Source organism: Clinocottus analis, unplaced genomic scaffold (genome assembly GCF_023055335.1).
Source record: "Clinocottus analis isolate CAN_PGR_092001 unplaced genomic scaffold, fCliAna1.0.p SCAF_17, whole genome shotgun sequence".
Lineage (NCBI taxonomy): Eukaryota > Metazoa > Chordata > Actinopteri > Perciformes > Cottidae > Clinocottus > Clinocottus analis.
Window position 1 is genome coordinate 13885879 of NW_027175898.1, and position 27610 is coordinate 13913488.

A 27610-nucleotide genomic window follows, 5' to 3' on the forward strand; every position below is an offset into this window, starting at 1 on the left:
AAACAACTAGATAAAAAAAAAGATGGTGGGGGTAGGGGGAGATTTAATTCACTGATTACAGCCTGACACAGTGGGATTGACTGATAATATCCCCTCGGTTCTTAACTGCATCGCTGTGATAAACACTTAAACAAAAGCGCATTCTGGTCCCATCTATGTGGTGGACGGTTCACTTCAGGGGCAGCCATTTACAGGTTATTTTTTGGTATGAGCCAGTTGTGTCTTCCGTTTTAAGGTTTATCTGCGTGTAACTACGTAAATCTTGTTGGTTTTAGGAAACGTTTTGAGCGTAGTGGACACATTTCGTGACGTATCGTCAGTTTAAGCGAAACGCTACGTTGTCTCCGCTCCAGATAATAGACAGAGACCGACCGTTGGTGCCCAGTGGCGGCGAACCTAACGGACTCTCGGTAACTTACGGTGTCAACAGTGACGGCAAAAAAAACAAACCTTTATACAAGGGATGATAAAAAATGGGTGACAAACGCAAACATGGCTCACCATATAAAGTGTGAAGGGGAAGCATAGCAGAAACAGCCAGATGTAGAGATGTAAAGCGTTGACGAATGTATTCTGGTCGGGGTCGTAGTACCATCCGCCTGTGACTGAAGCCCAGACCCCCTGCCTCAGGATCTGGAGAGTCTGCGACCCCATGTTGTTTTATCCCCCTCCGACCAAACGCGGACGGAACCGACCGACGGAACAACCGGGGCGACACGCCGGCTAGTCGTCGCTGAACATGACGAACGCTGCTCTGTGTTCAGACACTGGCCTGAGAATCCCCTCTGCAGCCATCTTCTCTGCTGCTAGCCAGCTGGGGCTCTGTTCTCTCGGTCCTCCACCGAGGAGACTCCTATCCCACCACGCCCTGCGAGAAACTTCTTCTTCGTGGCCTCTGTAATACGTAGCTGCGGTCTGTGGGTAGTAACCATGGAAGCGGCGACTATTTAACAGCTACACCTGGAATACAATATTCACCTCGCTTTGTGCTTTCAGTCGTTTTATTGCCCGCTTTCTTTGCTCAGTGAAATACTGAACACGTTAAATATGACAACGCAGTGACAGCGAGAAAGACACACGCATGAAATATAATGTATCATTGGGCAATTAGGAGCGAAATGTGACCAAATGGCGACGCCTGCTGGACATATTCTCCCATTTTCTAACTCGTTTGTTGCTCAATTGTGTACTTTTAGAAAATGAACCAAACCCACCAGTAATGGAAGCACTCGGGAATTACAAATACAACAATATATACATGTATATTACTAGGCTTGGTCGTACTGAAAGGTTACCCCTTAAGGTCAAGATAAAGTCATACATTTGTTATTCCGTTCTCTAAGCGATGTCTTTTTGCATCTAATAACCAGTTCATACAGTTGTTATGAACTGGTTATTAGATGCAAATTAATTACTTACAACGCATTGTTTTATAAGATTTACATGGAAAACCTTTCTTTATATTTTCCAGTAACAACAGCTGTCAGACACAAAAAGGTACAATATTTGCCTCTGAATTATATTAAAGTATACCAAGATACCTGTAGCTGATACATTTTATTACAAAAACACACAAAAATTCTTACAAAAAAAGATGAAAGTATTTGAAGTCAAGAAGCTCCATTGCTTTACAGATGAGATGATGCATTCTGACACATCACCGTGTAAAGCAGACTAGGAATTAAACCGTCCTCTGAAATGATTACAACACAAATATTACGCTGATGTCGACAGTAAACCGACACCGATGCTGATGTCAGCTCATCATCAAAAAAACCTCATCCTCGGTGAATACTGCTAAATGCTTGCTGACATCATGTTAACCCCCGTTTGTAGCACAGCTGCCTGTAATGTCCACGATGCCAAACTAATCACGTGCACAAGACTTAGGTTACAATGTAAAAGTAGTACTGGCACGGAGACAAGCAACTGGCATTTTTTTCGTGCCAGTTCATTCTTAGCCTCCTGTAAACTGATCGAATCAGCCGAGGGGCAGACAATCTTCAAATTTGATGAGGTAACACAAATATTCCCAAACTGTTCCTTCAGTTAGCGCTGGAGGACTCCGAGACGAATGACTGTTCTTCTCACTGTAGTCTTGCTCTCTTCTCGGGAGGCGGTTTGCTCGGCGGGGCTGGGGCAGAGGACTTTGTGGCTGGTTCTCTTTCCTCTTGTTTAACAGCTTCTGCGGGGGGTTCAGGCTCTTTCTTCACCTCAACTGTGATACAAGAGCATACAATTAGAGGAAGAGTTGTGGATGATGGGTGATATCTTCCCACCATCATCAAAATCTGAATATCTACTTAGAAATTTCGATGTCAATTGTCAAATCTCTGAATGTTGAGACAATTTTACACTGCCAGTTATACATAGACCTGAGGTTAATAGTAATACTACCACAAGTGCATACAAAATAAAGCACAAAACCAATTTTTCTAGGACAGAATATAACCTAATTTACAGTCTTTTTCAACATTTAGCACTGGTGTCCACTGACACTATTTATTAAATAACTTCAGGGTCTGAATATAATTAAACTATTTCAAGGTCTTACCTGGAATTGGCTTCTCACCAGGCTTGGGCTGAAATTGCAGAAAGAAAAACAGTAATAGAGGAAGTCATAATAACGTAAAAGAAGAAGTTGTATGACAGGGAGTTTATGTAATGAAAAGATTGAAAATGTTGAGCATGAATAACTGTTGTGACCCAGTGAAACATGTACCTGGTAGAATGTCGGTGGAAACTTTGACCTGAGATCCAAAAGGAGCGTGTCAACGCGGTGCCTCTGAAACAGTGAACTCGGTTCCTCTTTCTTTTTAGACTTAGGTTTGGCTTTTTCTAATAAAAGAAAAGAAAAAGAAGTGAATCAGCTTTTGCCAAAGTCCCTCATATTAAACATGAACTCATATTATAAAGATCTTGGGATTACAGGACACCATTTGGCTCTTGTTTTTAATAGCTGTGATCACTTTGAATAACATTACCACAAAATTCTCTCAAATGTAAATTTAAATGAACTGCAATAACCTAACCTTTCTCCTCCTGGTCCTTAAAGTGCCACCAGTATCCTTTGGATGGGTGATAGCGACAGTATGACATGGCCTCATCAAAAGCAGACTGGATTCCATGGACAGCAGAGAGCTAAAACAGGTGTGATTAATGTGACATTTGTGTGATCAAAATGCACGATAAACAACCTTCATAATAATCTCCTTCAATTGCATTTCATGGAATCAAACTAAAAATTCTCACCGCTCTGGAGCTTATTACTGTTCCCAGATCTGGGGCCTGATACACCACTCCTGCTATGATGTAGTAGTCAGCAAAAGGAATCACTGGGGAAGGATGAAAATATAAAGTGGAAGTGGAAATTATATCCTCAAATACAACATAAAATACACAATGATGTCTTTATTTTTTGTGACAGCCATGAATATTCGGTCATATAATCCCAAATATTTTATTCAAATGAATTAAATATATACAGCTGCATCACTGACACTCGAATTGATCAGGCTGCTTGTGAGGAACTTTACATCATTATTAAAAAGTGATATGCATGCACTTTGCACAGTAGCAATCAGACGCTACCATGCTCACCTTGTGTTGGCGACTGCCTCTGTTGTTTCCGGATTATATAAAGAATCGGCTCCTGCGCATGAAGAAGAATGTACTCCACTCCCACCATCTGACTGGTAATAAAACAGGAACAATGTTTGTTTTAGTCGTGTTAATGACGCTCATTACTACAACTTCCCGCTTTATCCTTACTATATCTCTGACGTTTAAGACAGAACAAGTATTTATAACTGCAATATCCGTGTTGGTGCTGTTTATTTACATGAGTCTTATGATGCATTCAGTGTCGTATTTGAGCTGATAACACTCTGGATTTATTTTCCAAGTTACACCAAATTGCACTGCGTAATAGAGACTTACTTCAGATGTTCCAGAGTAAGACGCTGCATCTTCACCACCTCATTATTACAGGTTCGGTCATAGAAGGGGTTACTTCTCTCAGAGAAGTAGTCCAATACATTTCCAGGGTTAAGAATCGGTACCCAGTTGCTGTCAACCCAGGATATCCCGAGAAGGTTGTCTGCAAATTTAACAAAAACGTGCCGTAAGCTCAGAATAGCTCAATCACTGAACACATTTATTCAGGTGGGTCTTCAGTATCAAAACGCTTTTTGTTTTGTTAATATTTTGGCATATGTGTATGTTGCTTATGACGGAGCTAAATCAAGTCAAACCTTTCTTTATATTCACACGTTTCCCAACGTTCTGCCTTTGCTGTTGTTTGTAAGTATTTCAGTGTTATATCAGTATTCAGTTGAAATTAATAGAATCATATGTAGTAGTATTATGTATAAAATACAGATACAAATATTTATTGAACTCTTGAGTAACGTCACCACTTATCTTAACTAAAAAGCGGTCGTGACCGAAAGTTAACATTAACTGAAGGCTGTCACTGACCGGAGCGTTACATTAACTTAATCGTATGTTTAAATAAAGTTATTCAAGACATCATCTTCCCACACCACGGCAGTATTTCATAGATAATTCATAATGTGTTGCATATTGACTATTGTCAACATTAGCTAAGTTAGCCGACGTGTTAATAAAGCGCAGAGGTTGCTAATCGAAGCTAAAGCTAGCTACGAGCACAAAGACATATTGATGAAACCTTCCAACAGAACAATAAAGGCGGCAGCTTTATCTTAGGGGCGAATTATTGCTGTATTAAATATCACACCAGCAAAGATAACTGACAAATGATACAACGTTGATTTAGCTACCTTTAAAATCGACCGCCGCCATAATGTAAACAACTCGTCTCACAGAAAGGACGTACTTCAGCAGGCTTCCGGTCGTGGTTGATGACGTCAACTTACTCGTTTTAATTAGTTAAATTGGAGCAAGGGGAATAAAGCGTCCCAAATGTATTTTAATAAACAAGATAATGTGTTCTAAAGAGACAATACTGTTACTATTTCCACCTTTTACTTGTCAATAAAGATACATTTATATGTTTTTACCGCATGGGCAACACATACAAACACAAATTATCATCATTAAACTACATTTGTATTTGTGTGCCCATAGTTTGGCAATATCTGCAATTTCATACCAAACAAACCCTTATTTAATATAATTGTATGAAAGACCGGGGCAAGGGTTTGTGCATGAGTGCATAATTGACAACAACTGCATGCAATAGGTCCCAATTAAAGTTGTAATATGTCAAAAACAAGCATCAGTTTGAGCATTACGCAATCAGTCAAACGTAACAGCTTTCATGGTTCGTGGTCTTTATTTCTGATCTGCGGCATTTGCTCCAGAGAGCTGAAATTCCAGAGACACACCCGGACAGCTGAGTTTAGGGCCCTGTAACTGTGACAGCACAAATGGATTTACGCGCGGTGGATGCCACACACACGCACACACGTACTGCTAAAATGTCAGTCGACATAAAAAGCCCTTTTGTCAGGGCAAAAGGGACGGCCGTACTCATCACCTTGCTCCCCTCTTCATAATAGAGGCTCATAACGACATTACCCCGAATAAACCCCGGGTTGAATGACATCATAGTCGGTCATTAGGGACCAGAGTCTGTCATGAGTGAGTCCAGAGCGGCTGCGCAGAATGCGAGCAGTCTGGGGGAGGCGGGCTGCAGGCTGCTCGGGCGAGAGACGACAGGCTGGAGGATCTTTCATCTGATTCATCTGAGTGGAGATGACTGCATTCCTCCGATTTGAGATAAGAGCGAGAGACTGAGAGGCATATTTAAGTGTAAGAAGGGAGGGGGTTGATATGCACGGTCCTAATGCTCATCTCACTGTAGGAATTGAGTTTGAGGGAAATGACATTTTAATTTCCCATGGGAACTACATGGAAGGCACAGAGACATTTGATAAAATTAGCCATTGCATTTTCCGATCAAAAATACAGATCGTATCTGGTGTTTATTTGCCTGTAGTTAATACAAAACATATTCAAGACATGAAATAAGAACACAACATAAGGTCGTTTAAGGTAAACCATAATAATTATAAAATAAAGAGGTACTCATGTGAACAAGGCAGATTAGAAAATCCGATTATCTACAAAGAAGACATTGTCAGTCTGGTTTAGAGTAATACGATTTATCGTGTCCAGTTTGCAAACAAACTGATGATGAAATTATCTCCAAATACACTGATAATGCAATCAACCCCTCTCCTCTTCCTGCTGGAGGACCCCCATAGGACCACTGGCCTTGCATTCATCGACCAATCGGCTCGTCGGAGGGGGGAAAAAAATACGAGTACAGGCTGCAACGGAGGAGCGCGCATCGCGCAGGGTTGCGCACAGAGAAGACGTAGCTGCGGCCGAGAGGATGCAGTGAAGGAGCCTCCAGTCTCCCCAGCTAATTTAACGGCCGGGCACCAAGGCAGCTTTGACATAATAACGACCGAGAATGAGCGTGATCCAGGCCGGGCACGACGGCAGGGTGGACGGCGGCAGGGGCGTCCGCACCGACAGCGGCGGCGGCGGCGGCGGCGGCTCCCCGAGGCTGCAGCACTGCGCTCAGCCTCCCAGTAGCAGCAGCGGCGGAAGCAGCAGCGGTAGCAGCGGTGGCAGCAGCCGGACCAAAGATGCCAGATACCAGCAGCAGCTCCAGCAGCAGCGGCATCATGGTGGGTCCCTGCTGAAACAGCCGTCGCTCAACGAGCCAGCCGACGTCGTGCGACGGGCGCTGGACTTCAAGAGCCAAGGCACCCAGTGCTACAAGGATAAGAAGTACCGGGAGGCGATCGGCAAGTATCACCGCGCTCTGCTGGAGATCAAGGGGCTGTGCAGGGTGCTGGGGGATCCGGACACCGGTTCCAAGCCCCCGTCCCCCCTCCTGCCCACCATCAGCAAGTCCTCGCTGACAGATGAGCAGAAGGGAGCCATGGAGAACGCAGAGCTGGAGTGTTACAACAGCTTGGCCGGTGAGACACACACACACACACACACACACACACACACACACACACACACACACACACTCACACATCTGCTGTATTTTCGACAGAGAAAGACTCTGGGAATACTCCTGAGCTCATGAATGATTCATGAGGAGTATGAGTCATTCTTAGGCTTACCCCACTATCCGACTCACTTTTTTTTAATATATTGATGGCATATTTATCCCCCCTCCCCCCTCCATCCTTTGGCAAATTCAGTCAATATATTTGTCATACATACAGAAACCTGTCCTTGCTTGCTGCCAGACAGAACACACACTATTCTCTGCTGTATAATGAAATTCAAACATTGGCTCACTATTATTAGTAACTTTTTCACTCCTGTCTTTTCCTCGTTTCCCACGCCAGCCTGCCTGCTGCAAATGGAGCTGGTAAACTATGAGCGAGTGAAGGAATACTGTCTGAAGGTGCTTCACAAGGAAGGGAAGAACTTCAAGGCTCTGTACCGATCCGGAGTGGCCTACTACCACCTAGGAGAGTTCCAGAAGGCCTTGTACTACCTGAAAGAGTCACACAAACAGGAACCGTCAGGTCAGGACCGAGTACATCTCAATGCTGCTGTTCTTCCATAACACACATGCACATGGGGATTTGATTTGGTTTGCAGCCAGGTTCTCCATTACTACATTTTAGAGCAAAATACTACATTTTTAGACGACGAAGCTATAGTTACCGCAACCTTTATACATAAAACACATGATCAACTAAACTATGACATCATGTATTGTTCTTACATTGCTGCTTACATACTGAGTGATAACAATCCAGCAATGTAATGACACAACTAAAGCTCCAACAGAATGCACATTAGGCGATTTTCACCTGTTTAATTTGTCGTAGTATAAAAGAAGAGTTACTTACTCGTAGCGTTAAAGTTTCCAAGTAAACCCTGACAGTGTGACAGTGAGCCAGCATGCGCAATACCATGACGCTGAAACTTAAAAAAGATGAATGGAATTGTTTCATTTTTTCATTCTAGTGTGTACAATAAAGCCTTTGTGGTCTCCACACCGCTGCCGCAAAGTCCGTGAGGATTTAGGGCTGTCCCCCATCAGATCATTGAGTGTTCGAGGGCTCTTTCCCAGACATTTTAAACCCTTTATGAATCCTTTGCCGGAAGTCTGTACTTCTGCCGATGGGAATTACCCACAATTCATAGCAATATGACCTTAACCACAGGGTTACCAGTGGATTCGTGGAAGCCGGAGTGTAAAAAAAAAGAAAAACGATACAAAAGAGGACTTAGGGATTAAAGATGGTCCATAAAAAAACACATGAAAGCAGAGGAATGCACGCAGAGACCGTATTACACACCGGATTTATTCAACAAGCACTTCATTTTGTTACAGAAGCTGTTTTGACAAAAACAAGTAATTTGATTATTTGACCTCTCGTCTCATGACCCAAAAGTCTGGAAGACGTTCAAAGCAGGAAGTAAAGAGTATTAAATAAATACCCACAAGTGTACATGATACTTCATGATATAGATAATATGCATGATTTGTTGCAGCAAAGTGCTGACCCGTTTGTATTTACACCATTTCAAGCCTCACACTCAAACATTTAATAATGCCGTCAGTTGAGGTTTCAGGGTTTTAGGCCTCAGGGGGCGCGGAGGGGGGGCATCGGGATTGAGCCCAAATATGCTAGAGCGCTAATTACGTGATTGGAAACAGGTGCGCAGGTGGGTATGGACGTCAGTTAACGACCGACGGTGGGAAACACTTGGCACCACAGCAGGACAGGAGAGGAATAGCAGGCTAAAGTAAATGGCGGGAAAAATTAAGAGGATATTAAGAGCTGTTTGCAGCCATGACAGTGGACCCTCGTATTAAAAAGGTGCCCTGTGGAGTTTTGTTGCAAACAAACTAAACGTATGTTTGTATTCAGTCTTTCATCTGCATTGTTCACGTCTACAGTCTTTCCTCTTCCCTGCCTTCATTTGTGCATTGCGTAGCCTCTTTGCATGTCGCTGCCACCTGAGGAATAGTGGAATAAAGTGAGGCCACTGGCAGGTAGGCGCATTGCGTCATCTGCGTGCTTGTAATCATATACCACAACTAGTGGCCAAAAGCTCCACGGGGTTGCTTTTTATGTTCTTCTTCCACTGTTGTTACAGCCCCACTCAAAGGCTTTAGCATAAATGGTGTACCAAATGACTGTAAAATATCATAAATAAACCACATTTATTTAAATAACAGTGGGGGAGATAAATTAAAGTAGTTATAATATTCTGAGGGCCTCCTATAGGAACCTGTCAGGGACATGCAGAGGTCCCAAGGCCTCATTTTGGGAATCATAGCTGTGAGAAACACAATCAAACAAACTTAGCTTCTTGCTGGTTTCACTCACAGTGACAACGTGTTTTTGAAATGATCAACAAAACCCTGATCAAGTCCTATAAATAGTAGAAATAATTAACATACATTTTGACATTCGGGAAAACATCTGTAAAAAAAAATATTCTCAAGATTCAACTATTGTACAATTTATTTTCTCTCACATGGTTCATCTCTTTGCATTGAGTGCTTTGCTGCTGTCATAAAAACAATCAATAACTGCACTTTGGTTAACGTTTCCCTTGATCAATAACATCATTGTTTGCCAGCGTTGGTTCTGCGAGACCCTTTAAACAACACGCAGGATTAACTAGAAATAATAAAAAAAAGCCTGGTGTTGCATCTGGAAACAATAACATGTTTATTCGTAGTTCCTGAAAAAACATTTCCTAAAGGTATTTCCTGTATCCACTGTACTTTGTCAACCTGAGTTCACTTTATGGAGGATTTATGTGCATATTGATGTGCCATTTCCTGTTTCGAGCAGGAAATCAATCAACCTTTTCCTGTCTTTGTTATTCCAGACACCAACGCCATCCGCTACATCCAGTTGACAGAGATGAAGATTCGCCGTAATGCCCAAAGGGAAAAGAAAGAGGCGACATAAGCGCTGGCTGTCTGATGACTTCTCACCCGTTACTAATTTCAGCCCAACCGCGTGCCGCCCAGACCTCGCACACCATGAGTCAGAGGTCTCGGTGTGAAAGAAAAAAGAAAAAAAAATGTTGGCTTTTGCCTTGCACAACATCCGGTTGCCAGTTATGTGATTGAACTTCATTGTTGTGTGCTTGAAGCATTTTTTTGTATTTATTTATTTTTTGTATATTTCTTTATCACACCTGACGTGAGTGTCTGTCTCCAAACCGCCAAATTGATCTAGTATGAATCCATCCCGAGCATTTTTTTTAACCATCACAAACTGATGCACTGCCAGTCCAAACATTGCACATACAGGCCAACACTTGTGATGAGACGGGAGCAACAAGTTCCACAGAGTGAGTCCAGCATATCTGCAGGCGAGTGTAACTGCAAATTAGCGCGTGCCCTCGCACAAGATGTCTCTTGAATGGCACGGAGTAAATGAGTAACAACCACCTACACCGCCATGCTTTGATTTTCAAAGTACAACAAAAGACACATTTCTTTTATACTCTCGATTATATCCGACGTAAAGGTGCTTTTCGTGACGTAGGTTTTTAACTCAGAATGTGGAGACAAGAACATCAAGAGCACATGGGTGCTAATTTCAGTGTGAACTCAAGAGACATATCACGACATGTAAATAAGGCTACTTTCTATGAATCATGAAAAATATAATGGAGAGACAAAGCTATTTGTGTTTATTGATGCCAAAACAAAGCACTTCATTCACAGCATTACTGTATCAACAAATACTGTATGTTTATTGTAAAAGGTATGCGTGTAATAAATGTGTCTATTGATTGAAGTACTTTTGGTTGTTGTGATGAAGCACTGAATTTCCCCTCAATTTTGGATTTTCACTTTTCTCCCCCCCATGTTCCCGAAAAGGCGACGTGTGTAAATAAACAAGTGAACCAAAAGTGATTGAAATGATTTCATAGCCTTTCACCTCGGTTGCTGCCACGGAGAGGCTCGAGTAATAAAGTAGCTTCACAGAGTTGATTTTCCAAGAATATTATACAACGGAGCTCGGTGTCGCATTGCAGGAGAAACTGCGTTTTCTAATCCAAACAAAGATGGCAGCCAGTTTGGGAGACGTTTGCCTTGAGGGCTTTTTGCCAGAAGTCTCCTTCGGTTTAGCCGACAAACCTCTTTGGTTAGTTTTTGGGGAAAGATTGCGGTTTGGTTTAAAAACGTCTCAAATGTGCGTTAAGGAGCTGGAAAGGAAACAGAAAGAGTCTTTGAGGATTGTAGAGGTGCCACCAGGACTGCACTAAGTCTGGTAAAGTAATGTACAGACACATTCATGGATCCTCTTTTTGGGCCAGTAAATCAAAACAATGAGCTGAAAGATGCTTTAACACAAGGACCCTACTGAGGGGGAACTAAAGTCGGGGGATTGATTTATTCATTGTTATAAAAAATATAGATTGTATGTGTGTATACCCATGAATTCAACGAGGAAACACAGCTTTAAAAAAAAAGTAAAGGTGACACAGCTGGGTTGTTTACTATGATTTTACTCAAATCAGTGTGTTTCAGTGCAAATACAAGTCAGTCCATAACAGTATTATTCCCAACTTGAACAAAGTCCATCAGCAACAGTAAGATCAGCTTATTCGTGGTAACATATCAGACAGATAACGACACCGTGGCTCCGCCTCAGACAAGGAGAGCTTGGTTTTCAACAAGCACCCTTAGTTGAAATACTGCGTTTATACATCGAGCATGTTCACATTCTGCACAGCCCTCAAGAGGAAAAGCGTTCGCGTTTACACGTATACATGGGGACACTCGGGGGGGGGAAAGGACAGATCAGATCTCAGAGGATGCCGCCCTGCAGGCTGAGAGGCCACTCAACATTTGGAAATTAAAAAGAGAGAAACAGGCATGAAGACCGGAGTCATGTTTGTATTTTCAAATAATTGATCATTCATTCGCTATTTTTTTTCTTTGAGGACACATTTGACAGTCGACAGGTGGGAGTTGCCAGCTGTGATTGCGTCAGCAACCCGGCACTTCCTGACATTCCTCCAGTGTTGTGAATTCCCATCTCAAACAGGTTGAAACTGCAGTCTAAGAATGCGGAAACCAAAAATATGCACAGACCAGCTTTTACGCATTAGGCTCAGTTAAATAACTTTGTGGCAACTAATGTTTATTTTATTATTGACTAATCTGTTGATTATTTTCTTAATTCACTAAAGCCTGTGTTGTCATCAAATTGTTTGTTTTCTCAAGACAATAGTCCAAAAAAAAAATGAAGAGAAGCTAAGAAGAACATATATTCTCACGTTTGACATTTCACCTTCATAACGTCGACTCAGCAACTCATGGTGTCGGCTTTCGTCGGATCGAAACTACTTGCCCCAATATTAAAAACGACAACCTGATTTAAAATGCATGAAACAGACACAGTCTATATGAAGCGAGTAAAATGTGACTCCATCTCGTTTGAAGTCACACTGAACTATCAGAACATTCATGGACATTAACAAGTGTCAAAAATCAAGGCAAATGCAATGAATTATAAAAAAAATAAATAAGATAAATTAAACAATAAATACAATGAAATAAATAATCAGGAATGAACTTTCACGTGCCACCAGGGCCATTTGACACTCGCGTTCATGCTTCACATCCCTCGTTCTAACTTGATCAATTTACAGAGTTACAAATACAACGTTGCCTTATTGGTTTGGGAGAAATGTTTCTAAGTGGCGGGTCGGGATCCAAATGTTTGGTCGTGACTTCCTGACAGTGTTTTCGGTCCCAATTCAGACCCGAGCAGCAGGCATTATTGTACCGACGCGGCGGGTTACAAATGCAAAGCGGTGCTCAGATTATACAACAACATCCCCCACATCTCCATCTCCTGGGATATTGCTGTGTACAAGTGATTGGTGATGACGGGTAGTCGGCACAAAACAGAAATCCATCAGCCACGAGCACAGGAGAGTGAATTATACAGGATTTACCGAAAAAGTTACACGTAATATAATACATACGTAATGAGAGACGGCGCTTTTTTTGACGATGGAAAAAAAAACCAAAAAAAACCTGAAGCTTTACATTCATGCCGCTTTCCAAAAGTGCACTTCATTGAATGCACAGTCTTGAACTCAAGCTCGAAAATAAAAACAAACAAAGTATGTAAAGCTTTGTGAAACTGTCGATTCCCAAAGAAATCATTTAGAATGACAAATGTTTCCGTGAAAGTGAGAGAAATCAATAATATTCTGTCACTCTAATGCAATAACAATAAGACCGGTGTGTCCTAAAATACTTCTATTAGATGCCAAATTTGAGGATTGTTATCACAAATTGCAATACAACAAATATATTCACAGTAAATGACTTCCTGTAATTTAGCGGCAATATTGTAGACGTGGAAAGGTGAGCCCCTCCCCCCCCGTTAAGTCTTGATTAAAGCTAGAACAGATTCATCCTGTCAGCGCCAATTGACCCAGAACTGTGAGAATCCAAAAGGCTAATAATAGCAGGGACAGTCCCCTCCTCGGGCTGTTTGGGGCCCAGTTAGGACCAGAATCCAGGTCTGTAGCGGTACGGGGAGTCTTTGGGGAAGCTGATCTCCGGTCTGCAGAGCGGCGCGGTTCCGTCCCGGCACTGTCCCTCATCCAGCCGATCCAACAGGTTCTCCCTCTTCCGGGGGGAGTAGGGCGTCGGGGCCTCCATGGGCGTGGGCAGGACCGCCGGGTCGCGACCAAACTCCACGGTCGGAGGAGTCTCTGTGCTGGAGGTGTGGGCGGGGGACTCTCCGTTACCCAGGCTCTGTCCGTTTCCCCTGGCCCTGGCGTCCGCCCAAAACCTCTCGCAGTGCGCCCGCGGTGACGGCCGAGGCCGAGCCACAAAGTCAAGGGTTTTGGGGCGTTCGGGAGCGCAGCGGCGTCGGGGAGTCGGCGGGAACACAAGATTCGGATCCGGGAGCCGGGGGACCTCGGCACAGTCTTCTTTTAAACCTCTGAAGCCTCCTGTTGTCGTGAAAGAGGAAGAGAGAAGAAAAACAACATGTCAAGAGCAAAATGAATTGAGTTCGAACAATATTTTGGTCGGTTATCAGACCAGTATCAGTGAAAAACATCTATAGGCTACAAGTATTAACCTTAAATCCTATAACTGCACAGTCAGACTTTACCTGCGTTCTCCAATGCTGTTTTCTCCGGCAATGGTTCTAGATTATTAGAGGGGCAGCTCTTCTTGATGGCGCCGTCTGACGGCGTTCGGCGCAGACTGCGTATGCAACTTGGGGCAGATGGTACATGCGTGGGTGTGAGGGACTGGCGGGGGTTGCGCTTGAAGCTCTCCAGGTGAGTGTTGACCAGCGGGTTGGTCGGGGTTCGGACGGCCGGGAGCCGCTTGAGCGGCGAGGCCGGGCGGCCGACCAGCAGCTCCTCGCTGTCGGAGCGCAGCAGCGAGCGGGTGGAGTTGCAGTCGGACACCGACGACAGGGACAGCAGGGTGTAAGAGGGGGGCAGGCCCCGCTCGGGCAGAGAGGGCGCCGAGGGTTTCAGCGGGCTTTCCCGGCGGAACAGTCTGCGGGTCGGGGGGCTGGTGCTGCGCCTCTGGCCCCCCGTTCTGTGGAAGAAACCCTCCCATCTCGATTTGATGCTCTCCTCCGGTTGGGCGAGAGTCAGCAGGTTGCAGCCCAGTCCGACGGCGGCCAGCAGAGCGCCGCAGCCCAGCAGGACCAGCTCGGACCGCCGGCCCCCACCGGGACTCTTCCTGCATGGCGGTGTTCCCGGAACCTGGACGACGCTGGGGCAGTACTCATCTCCATCACCGTCTGCTGCAGCAGCCGCCGCCGCCATGTGGCCCTCCTTTTGGAAGGGGATGCAGAGGTAGGACTGACCAGGGACGGCTCCTGGCTCAGTGGTGAAGCAGCAGTCTTCATTTTCTGGAAACAGGATCATTCACATTGTCTTATAAAGCATGTAAACCGAAGCCTATACATGGAAAACCAGTATTTGTAGATATATTCAAAGAGAACTTAATTCACATTGCACAGTGGACAAGCCCTAAAACTCTCAACGCTGTTGCTTGAATTCCGTACGCAAGTTTGTTTTGCCGAGTGTGCGCGATGCTTTTTTTAGGATCAGCTTGTTCACAGTCACACAGCCACAAACATGCACATCTGTGAGTTTCCCCGGTCAACCGCCGAGGGCCATCTGCGAGCGAACCATGCGTCCCTCGCTTTCTCCTTCCGTGTCTTCCGGTGTCATCGTGTGGAGCTGTGCAGACTGGACGTCAGACAGAGGAAGTTGGCCCACGCTTACCCATCTCCACAAGGCTCGGCACGCCGGGCACTGCTGGACTGTGCCTCGGGGATCGGCGAAGGTTCGGGGCGCTGCAGGACCGCTGCCTGCTGCCTTCATGGGGAGGCTTCACGCTGTCAGGTTGAAAGGAAAGTAAGTACTTTCTGTAAAAGGACCTATTACACTGAACTAGCGTTGGTTGATTAAATGCCTCCGCCAACCAGAGTGGACTATGTGAAACATTGAAGAAATGCCATTTCAGTGATGACACCGTCGCTAGAATGGAGCAGACGTATAGACAACGTTTCGGGTTCCTGGAGAAGGCGGGACTAGTGCTGGACCCACCTGGCATCGGCGCTGTGCTCCCTGTACGGGCCACACCCGCGGGTTCTGCCCTTTTTCCTGGAGCCCTTCCTCTCGCCCTCTTCTTCATCCGGATGCAAGCCCGTGCTGCGACCCCAGGCTGTGAATCCCTCCCGCGGAGTGACTGGAAAGAAGACATTTAAAGAAAATAAAAAAACATTTTGAGAGGGCAAATAATAAGTGTAGTGAATAACTGAATGGAGAAAACAAGTTAATTGAGACATCATTGAAGAAGACACACATTCTGGGCTCCATGGTAATGATGAGCAGTTGGATCAAATACAGTTTTAAATGTAAGATAACGATGGTGCTTACGCTGGATGGCTCTCAGGCGGGACAGCATCGGTGGGCTGCTCGGTGGACTGGAACCGCTGCTGAGCAAACTCCTCCGCCGATCGTGTGAGGGAGACGCCTGCACTGTGATTTTGTGCTGGAAATCTGAAGAAGTATTTGAAAAAAAATGCATAAAAATGGGATTCTGATGCTAAGAAAATCTAATAATAGTATCTTAAGATTTCTGTTATGTGCCAGGGTTTGCTGGATCTTCCATTGACCCTTTGCAAAGTCCCGCCCCTCAGACTGAGACCGGCCAATCATAGCGTAGCATTGGCTCAGGATCTGCTGCATCAAATGAAGCAATCGTATAATTGTCTTCACTTTCAGGCCGGTCTTGTAGATTTGGATGGTTAAATGTTGGGTTATAGAGAAACTCGTTAACCAGAGAGGTTGGAAGGAGAATCTAAAGCGTATTGGTGCAGTCAGAGTTGGGAAATCTGACATCACATCATTAACTAGCACATCATTAACTAGCACATCATTAACTAGCGAGAGCGTGCTATACTGAATGCATAGACATGGTGCTTTCGCTTTTTTGTTTGTGTAACAGTGAATAAAGACCTCACTTTACAAGTTTTATTCTTTAATAATCGTATTGTTTTCCATCTGGATTGCAGGGTGATGTGGTGGTTAGCGGTGCTCTGTAGGCTTTAGCTTCTAGTTTTGTCTTTTTAACCTGTTTTTTTGTGCTACATCAGTTTGATATCCTGGATAAATAGACCCTTCAGACTGCTTCTCTTGAACATGTTTTGTTTTGCCAAATATTACATAATATGTATTCAGGGAGTGCAGTTATTGACTGTGTGGGCTCCGCGGTAGCTCTGACAGCTTGAAGGAGCAGCAGCAGGGGGGCGGGGCTTAGCTAAAGGTCAATTTCCCATCTAACATGACAAATTGCCTGCATTCACGTCTACATTTTTTGGTTTATGCATTTTACAATTGACAGTTACTTAATCAGCCTCGAAGCTGGACAGGAAGCTCGTTGAATTAAGTGAACTGTTGGGGCGAGAACTTGACCAAACTTCAGAGAGTCAAGGTCAATCACAACTTCCTTCAAGGCTTAGGAACACCAACAAGCTCAAATATCACAGTTTGATTGACCATTTCCTTGATGATGTCACAATATTTGAGGTAGGGGAGTCAATACTGATGAAAGTTCAATTGGAACTGGAAGATTAGAAATATGAGGCAATGTCCAAGTAGGTAATAGCCTCTAGCCTCTAGCTTCAGTCGATAAAATTGTAATTCTTTTGGCAACATTTAAAATAAATCGTGATTGTTGTGATTAAATGTTGTGCATACTGCCGACATCCACTCCAGTGTGTTCGCAGTACCTGAAGGTAAGCTGATCCGGTTCCCGTCCTTCAGTTTAAGGCGGTTGCGGCGGAACTTGCCCTGCCGGCTCTCCACGTGGGGCTTTTCCTGGTAGAGATGGTGAATGATGATGTTGAGCTCTCGCTCCAGGATGTGGATCTCCCGCTCGGCTAGTTCCCGCTCGCGCCTCCTCAGCGCCTCCTCCTGGCATTTCTGCTGCAGCGCGGCTTGCGTTAGCTCCTCCTCCCACGATCGCAGCTCCTGAGGGAACAAAAAAGAAATAAATGAAACCGGCGATGAACTGCCGACCTTAAACGCTTTAATACAAATGCATTCCACCCGGCGTGTCAATAGAGACGAGCTGTAACGACCTCTTTACCTTCTCTTTGGTCCTAAGTTCATCAAACATCTCCTGGATCTCCAGCTTCCAGTCGTCCTGCAGAGAGTGGAAGGACGCCGCTGGCATCTCAAAAAAGCCGGACTCTTCGATGGCCGTCAGCTGGTCCAGAATTAACGTGAAATGCGGCCGCGAGTGAGGGTCTGAGCTCCAGCATTCTGTGGCACAAGATGAAACGGTCTCAAAACCGTGAGCCAAATTTGCCTTTGCAATATATGTGTTTGGGATTTTCAAATGGTTCCAGAAACCAATCAAATATTCCGTTTATACGATGCTTCTCGGTTAGAAGTTACTTTGTAATAATTGGTATCTTTCTGGCATGCAAACAGACACTTATGTTTGACTGTGGCGCTCCATTACAAAATGTTTGGACAGAGTTCAAATGATTTCCGTCTGATTTGGAGGATGATTCTTGGCTGTGAGCATAAAAGTACTTGGCGTCTCTTACCTTCCATAAGACGTGCAAAGGGCTCCGGACAGGTCGAGGGAACGGGCAAAGCCAGCTTGTTCATTGCCACGCCATACGCCACTGCAAGGCCATCGATTCCACGAAAGGGAACTTCTCCCGTCAGCAGCTCCCACAACAGCACGCCAAAGCTTTATTGGTAAACAAAAAAGAAGAGAAAAACATAGATATAGGGAATTAATCTGGTAAAATACTCATGAATGCCATTTGAATATACACCTTCAAAAATGTGAAGGTTTAAAAACACCTATTGCACACATTTATCTTCAGAACTATATTGTGTATTATGCATGTCACGCAGGACGTAGAGTGAGAGTCTGCAGCAAATCACGCCGTTTGAAAAAGAAATGTCAAAAGAGGGATTGAAGGCACTATTTTGCACTCATTTAAATACCAGGGTGAGACAGAAAAGGTCAAAATAAGGAAATCTCAACAGAAGCGCAGCGGCAAACGGATCCATGAGACTAATGCCAAAACCACACACTGATGCACTGTGGGAAAAAAGACCTGAAAACGGATCAAACAGACCTGAAAGAAGTGTTAAGATAAGATTTGTTCATAGTTACCTGAAAGGTCACTGGTTCTGTTATCAATCCATTAACCCAATTCTAGCAAATGTGAGCAACTTATCATCAGACGGGATCAAATAATACCTGGAAATATGTAAAGTAAGCGCTAGCTTTTGAAGAACTTAACCTTTCAGACTCTGTTTAATGCAAAGCATCGTGTGGCAATAACCCACAGTCAAGGCAACAATTGTAAACCATTACAATTATTTAGGATTAGCATTTAACCAACTTTTATTCTACATTTACGTATAAGCAACGGCTGAACTTAACAATCCGAATCTTCCTCTAAAACTCTAAATCTACGTTCGAATGCTGCTCTTGTTCTATTCATTGTTAATTCAGTTTTTTTCCCCAGAGATTTGCAATAACTCCAAAACTCAAAATATATTGAAAATAAGATAGATGTCAGCATTTCCGAAATGTTTTATATCACAAATTATTCTGGTTCAATCCATATTTGTTGGCATTTAAAAAACAACATTTTCACTGTGGGGAAAAAAACTCTGCTTGCCTCGCACAACGGGAGGCAAAGACCTGTATTAATTAAAAAAGGTGGTCTAGCAGCAATATAACGGCATCATTAATACACTTTTATAACCAATAACAAAACATCTGTGACACCCATCCCTCGTGGACGCATCGATTAGGGAGATGGAGTAACTCTTGAGGACATCGGCCTTCTTATCATCACTGTTATATAATCAATGCTCATCACACTTCTAACCCCACGTTCAGTCATGAGCTGCTGCGCTGGACGGTTAATACCACTGCGTGCGTGAGGAAAAGAGATAGCAAGAGAGGAACGAAGAGAATGATGACACATGGCATTAAAGCAAAAAGGTCCCATAAGACCAAAGCAGCGCTGCACTGTGAAAAATGACTCACATGCTATATGATATTCACATGCGCTGCGTCATCTTTGGCTTTGTGGTGCTGCAACAGGACGAGCCGCAGAACACCATAAGCTTCATATACGGAGCAAAAGCCAATTAGCTCCAGTGCTCTTAACTTCAGGAGGGCTAAAGCAGGTTTAACCTGCAGTTATAGGGCTGAGACATGATTATGGATGTGATCCATTATTAATCTGCTGATATTATCTATTTAATCCATGAATCGCTATCGCGCTGTAAGAAAGGTCACAAAATGTAAATCACGGTTTCTCCGTGTCTTTTAAAATCGCTCGTTTTAGTACGACCAGCAGTCTAAACCTCAAATATTTAAATAATGTAAGAGCAAGGCTCCCATTTGAGCCATTACATGTTTGGCATTTATTATTCTATATTATTATTCATACGGCTCAACGCTTTGATGCTTACCTTACATTGTGTCATCTTGAAATGTTCATCCCTTCTGTTCTCTATGTGTGCTGCACATGATGTATGAGCATGTGACAAATACATGTCTTGAATCACCAAATAGAAGAAAAACAAATAATTAAATGTGCAGCGCTATTTCACACTGCATTGAATTAGACTGTGCTAACATAAATCTGTTCCATAAGAGAGCCACACACGATGAACGGTCGTGCTGCACGGACAAAGTTAACACACAGTTGCACGCCCTCTTTAGCCTCGTCTCGTCTGTGCTTTGTTACTCTGGCAACTGCTGCCAGAGCTGAACCTTTTCTTTGTGCGTGGCGACTAGACCGCTTCTCTTTTTTTGGTGCGCCGGTCTTCAGACCCGTTTCTGCCACCTGCAGCAGTTCGCTCTCGTCCTCTGCCCACCTCCAAACGTCGCTACCCTTGGAGAACGTAGACGAGCGGATGACTTCGGGCGCCATCCAGGCGTAGGTGCCGGCGGCGCTCATCTTGGTGGTGCGGTGCCACTCTCGAGCCAGCCCAAAGTCGGTGATCTTCAGGGTCTTGTTGCTGAGGTCTTCCATCTCGACCCTCTCCAGGATCAGGACTGAGGTGGTCGGCCGACGATAGAGCGGGAGGGTGATGTGGAGATGTTGTTTGGAGGATGAGGAGGGGTGGGAAGATGAGGGTGGTGGGGGAGGACGAAGATTGACAAGTGGGGTTGACGGTAAAGTAAAAAGGGTTTCAGTTCATCGTCACAAGGTGTGTAATGTTGGGCGGGGCGGCAGCGGGAGGGAGCCCCGAGTTACAATGCAACGCATGAGGGAACGCAAAACATGGTGGATGGACAAAAAAAAAAAAAAAAAAAAAAAAAACAGGGTGCGGTTGGTGGGAGGCGATGATGAAAGGATCGGATGAAAGCAGAGTAGAGAAAGAGAGAGAACAAACAGAGAAATGAAGAGACAGTGAGCCACTACAACAGCGGAAAGCACAGAAGAAAAAAAAACAGGCCTTGATCGATGCTAATGATCTCACTGAGTAACAGGACATTTCAAACCAACACCACTGCTACAGTTAACTACAGGAATAGCCTGTTATGACACACGAGTCTGCTCTGAAAAGGCTGTAAAAAAAACAGGGCAACAAGCACAAAGTGGCGCTCCTAACCACGCTCTCTCTCTTCCTCTCTCTCTCTCTCTCTCTCCCCCATTCAGAGCCACAATGCCAGGCCATCTGCTGCGGCCGTGCCCGGTGGAGAGAGGGCGTGTCCGCAGGCTGCGGTGCACATCAAGCCGCCCCTTCATCTGGCCAACGGTGCTACAGAGGCACTTTCTAAAAGAAACCGAAAGCCAGACGTGTGCTGAAGTAAATCCCTGCGCTCAAGGGGTGGAACATGAGACCGACACAGCAGATCCCCCCCCCGGCCCCCTCGAGGCCGAACGCATATGCACTCAGTGTAATGCACAGTGCTTCAGAGGAGAGCGTCTCCGGCACGCTGGGTGAGAGGGAGGCGGCTGGGAGAGTCGAGGATGCAAACCAAATAAAAAGTGTTGTGGATTAAGTGATTGGAACGGCTCGATTTTCTGTTCTCAACCTTTTTTTCAGTGATGGAGCCAAAAAGATGTAATACACAGCGCCGTGCCGTCAGGGTCGGATTTAAAACAGAACATATTAAATGTATATATTATTAAGTAACTGTTTTTTTAAGAATTTTGTAATCAATGTTTTTTTTTTTGAAATCTTACGTTTCCCATGGAGTGCCTTCAAGTACACCCGGGGGTCCACGTACCCTCATTTGAGAACCACTGTGCTAGATTACAAACTTCTGAGTGGCTGGCGAGTACAAATAAAAGAAGTGTTTGCTGCCGTCACACTTATTGTTTTTGAAGTATGAATTACAATTAGGTTTTCTGCAGGATTTTGTGTTTTTCCATGTTCGCATCAGCAAAAGTGGACAGTTTGTTGAATGCTGCGACGAAATAATGTTCAGTAATCAAGTCACTCCAGGTTCTGGTGTCACATTTATTACTATTTAAGTCATGGAAAGATATACAGAGTACGCACAAAAGATAAAGCAGATTGGGTTATATTTGCATATTATATTTAGGTTTTATTTTGCTAAAATTAGATATTTACACTGCTAGCAACCATATTGAGCATGACGGAAATTAGTTAGTTTGGGTGTTGGCAGAAAGTGGCAGAGTGTATGTGTATATATATATATATATATATATATATATATATATATATATATATATATATATATATATATATATTTTGAGGGAAGGGGATTCATAGTATTGTGACCAACCACTTCATCACCAGAGTGATGCGTCACACTCTCCGTGTGCCACATCCTGAGCGACTTCTGTAATCACTGGTTAGACTTTCTCTATAAAGTGGTTTAGACCCCACGAGGACCCACTTCACAAGAAAAGTAGGTCACGTGGGAATTTCTTAAGCTCATGCAAGTCAAACAAATGGGAAATAGGTTGTGATTTACTTCAACATAATTACACAAATCCACTTTTCTCCAGAAACCTTCACTGAAAACTATGGCATACAGGTTTTTAAAATCACATACATTAGACCCTCGCATGGATTAAAAGTAAAACTACAAGTGGACTGGCATGATGCACGGCCCTGTGTTGTGAAGAGGTTATGGGTATTTCCCTAAAGAGTCCAGGATGGCAACTGGTTAGCCTGACTTAACACTTTAAAAGCAGCCCATTGGAAGTGAAGCGCCTGAGCTGATCATCAGAGGAAGAGCCAATGGCCGGCGAGACACTGCTTGTGTGCACAGTCGGAGCCACCAATAGGAAGCAGGCTGGGGCAGAGCACTGGACAAATCCTCAGTAATAGGCTTGGGATTTAGGGGATCCAGTTGGGTAAAATGCAAGATTACAACCGCTCCACAAAACATACATGCACACTCCTTTTGCTTTCTGCTCTCTTTCCCGAACAGTGATTATGATCACTGCGTGAAACAGAAACGACGGATGCAACACGAGTATGTATAATTATATTACAGGCCATTACTGGATACCGTAGGTTTCGCCACAAGCCTGATGACGCTGCAATTTCTCGTTGCTAAAATGTTCACCTTGAAACTATGCAAAAAAAAACAAAAAAAACACTAAAGACTCAAAAGGACGAGGGCTGTAAATAACAACTACTTTTTATATTGATCAGTTTTTAGCAAATAGCTATAAATTTGACAAAAATGCTGAATGGTCCAGAAGCTGCAGGTCAAAGCAGGTTCAGACTAATAACCCCAGAATATAATCAAAATGAAAAAAAAAGCCAAACAGTCTGTTTCCAGCTTCACAAATGTGAGGGAAAAATCACTCGTGCCCGTTTTATATAATTGTGAACTTAAAATATTTGATTATATCTTGAGTTGGACAAAATAAGCAACGTAAAGACTTTATGAAATTGTCATTTTTAGATCTGTGAACTAATTCCCAAACCCTGCAAACAAGAGAGGAGAGAGGAGGGCCGTCTTACTGTTGCTGGACTTGAGGTCCCGGTGGATGATGGGCACGATGGCCTGGCTGTGGAGGTACAGGATGCCCCGTGCGATCTGCACCGCCCAGTCCACCAGCGTGCACGGGGGGATGCGCTTCCCGGCGAGGGCCCGGTTGAGGGGCCCGCCCCGGGCGTACTCCATGACCAGGCACAGGTTGGGCTCCTGCAGACACACCCCCAGCAGACCCATGATGTTGGGATGGTTGAGCATGGCGAAGAGCTTGGCCTCCTGACGCACGCTCTCCAGGGTCTGCTCCGGGTCCTCGTCGGGGTCCCGCCGCGCCGCCTTCACCGCCACCTCGGCGCCGCGCCACACTGCGCGGTAGACTTTTCCAAAACCGCCCACCCCGATGATTTCCTCCAGGGTCAGCTCGGAGAAATCAATCGCCAGGACTGAGGAGGGAAATGCGGGAATAGAGGACAACGATTTAGAGAGATGAAACAATTACGATCGCGCACACCGGATCCTCCAAGGGCAGTGAAAGGTCAGGGTCAGCCGGTCCGGAGCTTTTAAAGATTTGCTGTTTTACTCTTGAGGGAGGGAAATGTTTGCGAACAAGGACGTCAAAACCAGGTCATTCAGCTGAAGGATGCTTTCACTAAGCCACCCTCATGCCCCAAATACAGCATGTAGTGGAACTACCCCTCTGGCTATTACACAAGTGTGAGCATCTGTCCCTTAAAGTCTGGCCGGGACGTGAGGAGAAGGAAGGAAGAAAGCGCTTCAATGAAAAGGTGCGTTTGATTTTGTGAACAGGAGGCTTTCAAGTCTGTGGCCGTAAAACTCCCGCGTTGTGGATCCCGAACCGTCTACTAAGCAGACTGACCTTGATGAATATTTCAGGTGGGATGGAATGGGAAAGTAGGCCAGCTGCTGCGGAGTAGGAGGAGATGAAAGCCCCTCCTCCTCAAAAAAGGCAGAGACCGCCAACAAAGACAGCTGAGGCGGTGTGGTCCGACTAAACAAACGGTGCTCGTGTTGTACGGCCTTGAAAAGCAACTTTGATTTGCCCGTTCAAGCTGATCAGCACAGATATGATATGTGTAATCGCCTGTGGGTGCATGGCTTTGTTGCTGAAGATCATCCTTTCGCACACAGCTAGCACCAAAGTGTTCTCACTTTCAATCCCGCAGTGCATTTACAGCTGCTCTTGCTTGTGCTTACTGTATCTGTCTGAGGCCTTGGCTGCACATTAAGCACAATTTGACATGACTTCCTCCCTCTTGCAGCACACTCCTGGTGCAAACACTACCAGTCGCCGTGACGGTGCATGCACATCACGCCAGTGCATGTCCTTAAGGAGCCTAACAAAAGCTCTATACAATATCTAACGCTAATATTGCACGCACAGGACTGTGTGTGTCCAGTTAGAGGCTCCTTGTGCCGAGGATGCAATTTGTGGAAAGGAGGGTGCACGGACGGCCCGCAGCTGGATGCTGGTTTGACAGGCAGTGGGATGAATAATGGCCCAGAAGCTGCGAGGATGCCTGGACCAGCCTGTTGTGAGGCCAACCCGGAGTGCACTGCGTCTGCCATGACACAGCACTCTCACCGTGGGTTTGTGTCTCTGGCCCTCTGACAAAAGACGTGGTGGAGACACAGCAGCAGCAGCAGCAGCAGCATCAGCAGCAGCAGCAGCATCAGCAGCAGCAGTGCTCTGTTTTAGTTTCGCACAATGGGATACTCACGGTGCAGAGGCGGCACTGAGTACTGCTGCTCCGACGTGTCCCGTATTTCCTCCGGAATGCCGTTCCCGTTGCTCACGTAATTGGATGGGAAGATGCCCACCCGGTCCGCAATCATCCCGGTCCACCAGCCCTCGTCTCCGGACACCAGGGAGTCCTTGGACAGGACCTCCACCAGGTCGCCCCTCCGCAGGCTGAGCTCGTCGTCCGCGGTCGCCTCATAGTCGAACACGGCCGTCCAGAAGCCCGGCGGCTCCGCGGGCGCCGCATCCGGCGCGACGCTGATGCCATCATCCGGTCTCGGCCAGCGAAACACATCTGCCTCTGCTTCTTCCGACGAGGAAACGCACGCCTTGGGACTCAAACTGTTGTCCAAAGCGGGTTTGAAGACATCCATGGACGCGATCCATAGGGGCGACCTGGATCACTGCAGGCGCATCCACCTGACGCGGCTGGCTGGCTGGCGGCTCGGGGCGCACAGAGTCTGCACACAGACACACACACACACACACACACACACACGCGAAGCTAAGTAGCGGCTAATCCCGCACACAAACCCTGCAAGAAACTAGAAGCGCCATTCTGCAGCATTGTCTGTGTGTGTGTCTGTGTGTGTGTCTGTGTGTGTGTGTGTGTGTGTGTGTGTGTGTGTGTGTGTGTCCGCTGGCTGCTAACAAACACACGGCTCCAGCTTGATGGTTTTCAATGCACAATCCTACACCCAATCATCGCTGTAACCCATCGGACGCAGACGTCTTTATTTTAAGCCAATTGTACCAACGTGCGAATGATCCCCGGCTTCCTATTGGTGCGCAGGCACGTCAGCAACCACGTAGATCCCGCCCCCCTCTCTCCGCGTCAAACGCGTGGTCCTCCGTCTCACAGCGTGAACCGGTGAACCGGCTGCACGCCAATTAAACACACACAAGGAAGCGTTTATTTTTCTTCAAATTGTCTCCTTTATTTAGTTATTGACAGCGCCCCACCCTCCCTCCCCCACACCCCCTGGTCAAAAAAAACTAACAAAAATGACCAAAACATAACAAAATACTCAACTAATGTTCAATTCCATGCATAATTCCCTGAAATAAAAACAGAATCCATAGAAAGGAGTAAAAAACAGTCAACATAACAAACAGTCAAATGAACAATCCCAACTACTTGTGATGTGATGAGAGGATAACGTGTGTGTGCGTGTGTGTGTGTGTCAAACAAAAATCCCTCTTGTTAGAAAACGTTTTTTTTTTAAAGAATTCAGAGATTCTCCCTTTTTTTTTAACTTGATTAAATTCCTTCCTGTCTATGAAACAACACAGCAGGAAGTAACCCCAACGTGTGAGGAGGTGAGACATCAGGATTACACTTTGAGCTTTGAGGACAGCTGTGGCGTTCAGGTACACCTGTACTTTACAAACAGTGGAGATGCAATAACAGTGTTTCACATGTTTCTCTGCAACAAGAGGATCACGAGCACGAGTGACGAATCCAACCAAGACTCAACTGCAGTCCACTTCCTGACATCTCACAAGGATGTTTGCATTCCGGGGTTTGCATTTTAATTTCTAGATACAGGGCATCATCAGTGTCGTCACACAGGGATTGGAAATTTCAAAAAAAAATTTTTATGGGAAGATTGTGACAGAGGAGATGACCTCTGTATGGAAGCCCATTATGACATGAAAAGAAAAACAATTAGGGGAAAAAGTTAAGTCATAAAATAAAAATACAAATATTTGCGGTTAGTCAATATGTTTGCCAACTATATGAAAATGAAAAGTAAAAAAAATGTTGCTTACTCAGTCGAAATGATGTGATAAATAAAAGTATGTTTTTAAGTCAGACTTATGAAATCTAAAAGCGTGATATAAAAAAACAAAGCAAAAATTATGAGATATGAGTCAATTTGTTGTCTCAGAACTAATAAAAGTATAATTAAACTAAATTTGATCTCACTAAGTCAAACTTTGGACTTTAATTTGTTCATTTGATAACCTCATCTCATACTTGTTATTTCTAGATATTGGGCACATTTATTGATATTTTTATGGCTATATCTTGTGAGCGGGTAGAGAAAGACGCAGTGTATTAAAGTGAGAGAGACAGGACCCTCTGATAATTATTTAAACTTTCATGTTGCCTCTGTGCTGGTTTAAAAAATTGTAAATTGTAAACGAAGCAGTTCCTCTGCAGCTCTGCTGCCGGCTCCTTCAACAGCATTATGAAAAACACACAACCTCCCACAGCTGGCAACATCTGGTCTGGCTTAACAGATGCAGATATTCAATTACATTTATTTAAGATATGTAGTGAAGTGTAATTAATAGATATGGAGAGCGTTGACAGAAATGAACTAAAAGCATCTGCAAAAATACTCACTTCACTT

The 27610-nt window shown here is 44.7% G+C and overlaps 4 protein-coding genes across 5 annotated transcripts in view; 1 reads left to right on the forward strand and 3 right to left on the reverse strand.

Moving 5' to 3' along the window:
- The window catches only part of pcnx1 (pecanex 1), a 30209-nt gene extending 29241 nt beyond the window's left edge, over positions 1-968 (reverse strand). Inside the window, exon 1 of one of the 2 annotated variants that reach the window (XM_068579726.1) lies at positions 502-968. In XM_068579726.1, coding sequence (XP_068435827.1) covers positions 502-654 — 153 coding nt within the window. In that variant the 5' untranslated portion in view covers positions 655-968. The remainder of the gene's footprint in view (positions 1-501) is intronic. The other variant, XM_068579725.1, reaches the window with a different exon arrangement.
- Positions 969-1447: 479 nt separating this feature from the next.
- On the reverse strand, positions 1448-4856 carry med6 (mediator complex subunit 6). The gene is made up of 8 exons (XM_068579728.1): positions 4803-4856; positions 3940-4099; positions 3601-3692; positions 3253-3335; positions 3033-3141; positions 2723-2838; positions 2555-2582; positions 1448-2218 (listed from the first exon to the last, which is right to left on the reverse strand). The coding sequence occupies exons 1-8, from the start codon at positions 4822-4824 to the stop codon at positions 2088-2090; spliced, it is 741 nt and encodes a 246-aa protein (XP_068435829.1). The 5' UTR covers positions 4825-4856; the 3' UTR covers positions 1448-2087.
- A 1473-nt stretch (positions 4857-6329) lies between these two features.
- Positions 6330-10889, forward strand: LOC137787367 (tetratricopeptide repeat protein 9A). Its single transcript, XM_068579727.1, has 3 exons — positions 6330-6980; positions 7365-7547; positions 9880-10889. Exons 1-3 carry the CDS (start codon positions 6464-6466, stop codon positions 9960-9962), a joined length of 783 nt encoding a protein of 260 aa, XP_068435828.1. The 5' UTR covers positions 6330-6463; the 3' UTR covers positions 9963-10889.
- A 555-nt stretch (positions 10890-11444) lies between these two features.
- Positions 11445-25942, reverse strand: map3k9 (mitogen-activated protein kinase kinase kinase 9). The gene is made up of 11 exons (XM_068580068.1): positions 25231-25942; positions 23521-23934; positions 20440-20620; positions 18129-18277; positions 17663-17838; positions 17304-17544; positions 15949-16071; positions 15616-15757; positions 15292-15404; positions 14154-14912; positions 11445-13989 (listed from the first exon to the last, which is right to left on the reverse strand). The coding sequence occupies exons 1-11, from the start codon at positions 25622-25624 to the stop codon at positions 13535-13537; spliced, it is 3147 nt and encodes a 1048-aa protein (XP_068436169.1). The 5' UTR covers positions 25625-25942; the 3' UTR covers positions 11445-13534.
- Between the last annotated feature and the right edge of the window lie 1668 nt (positions 25943-27610).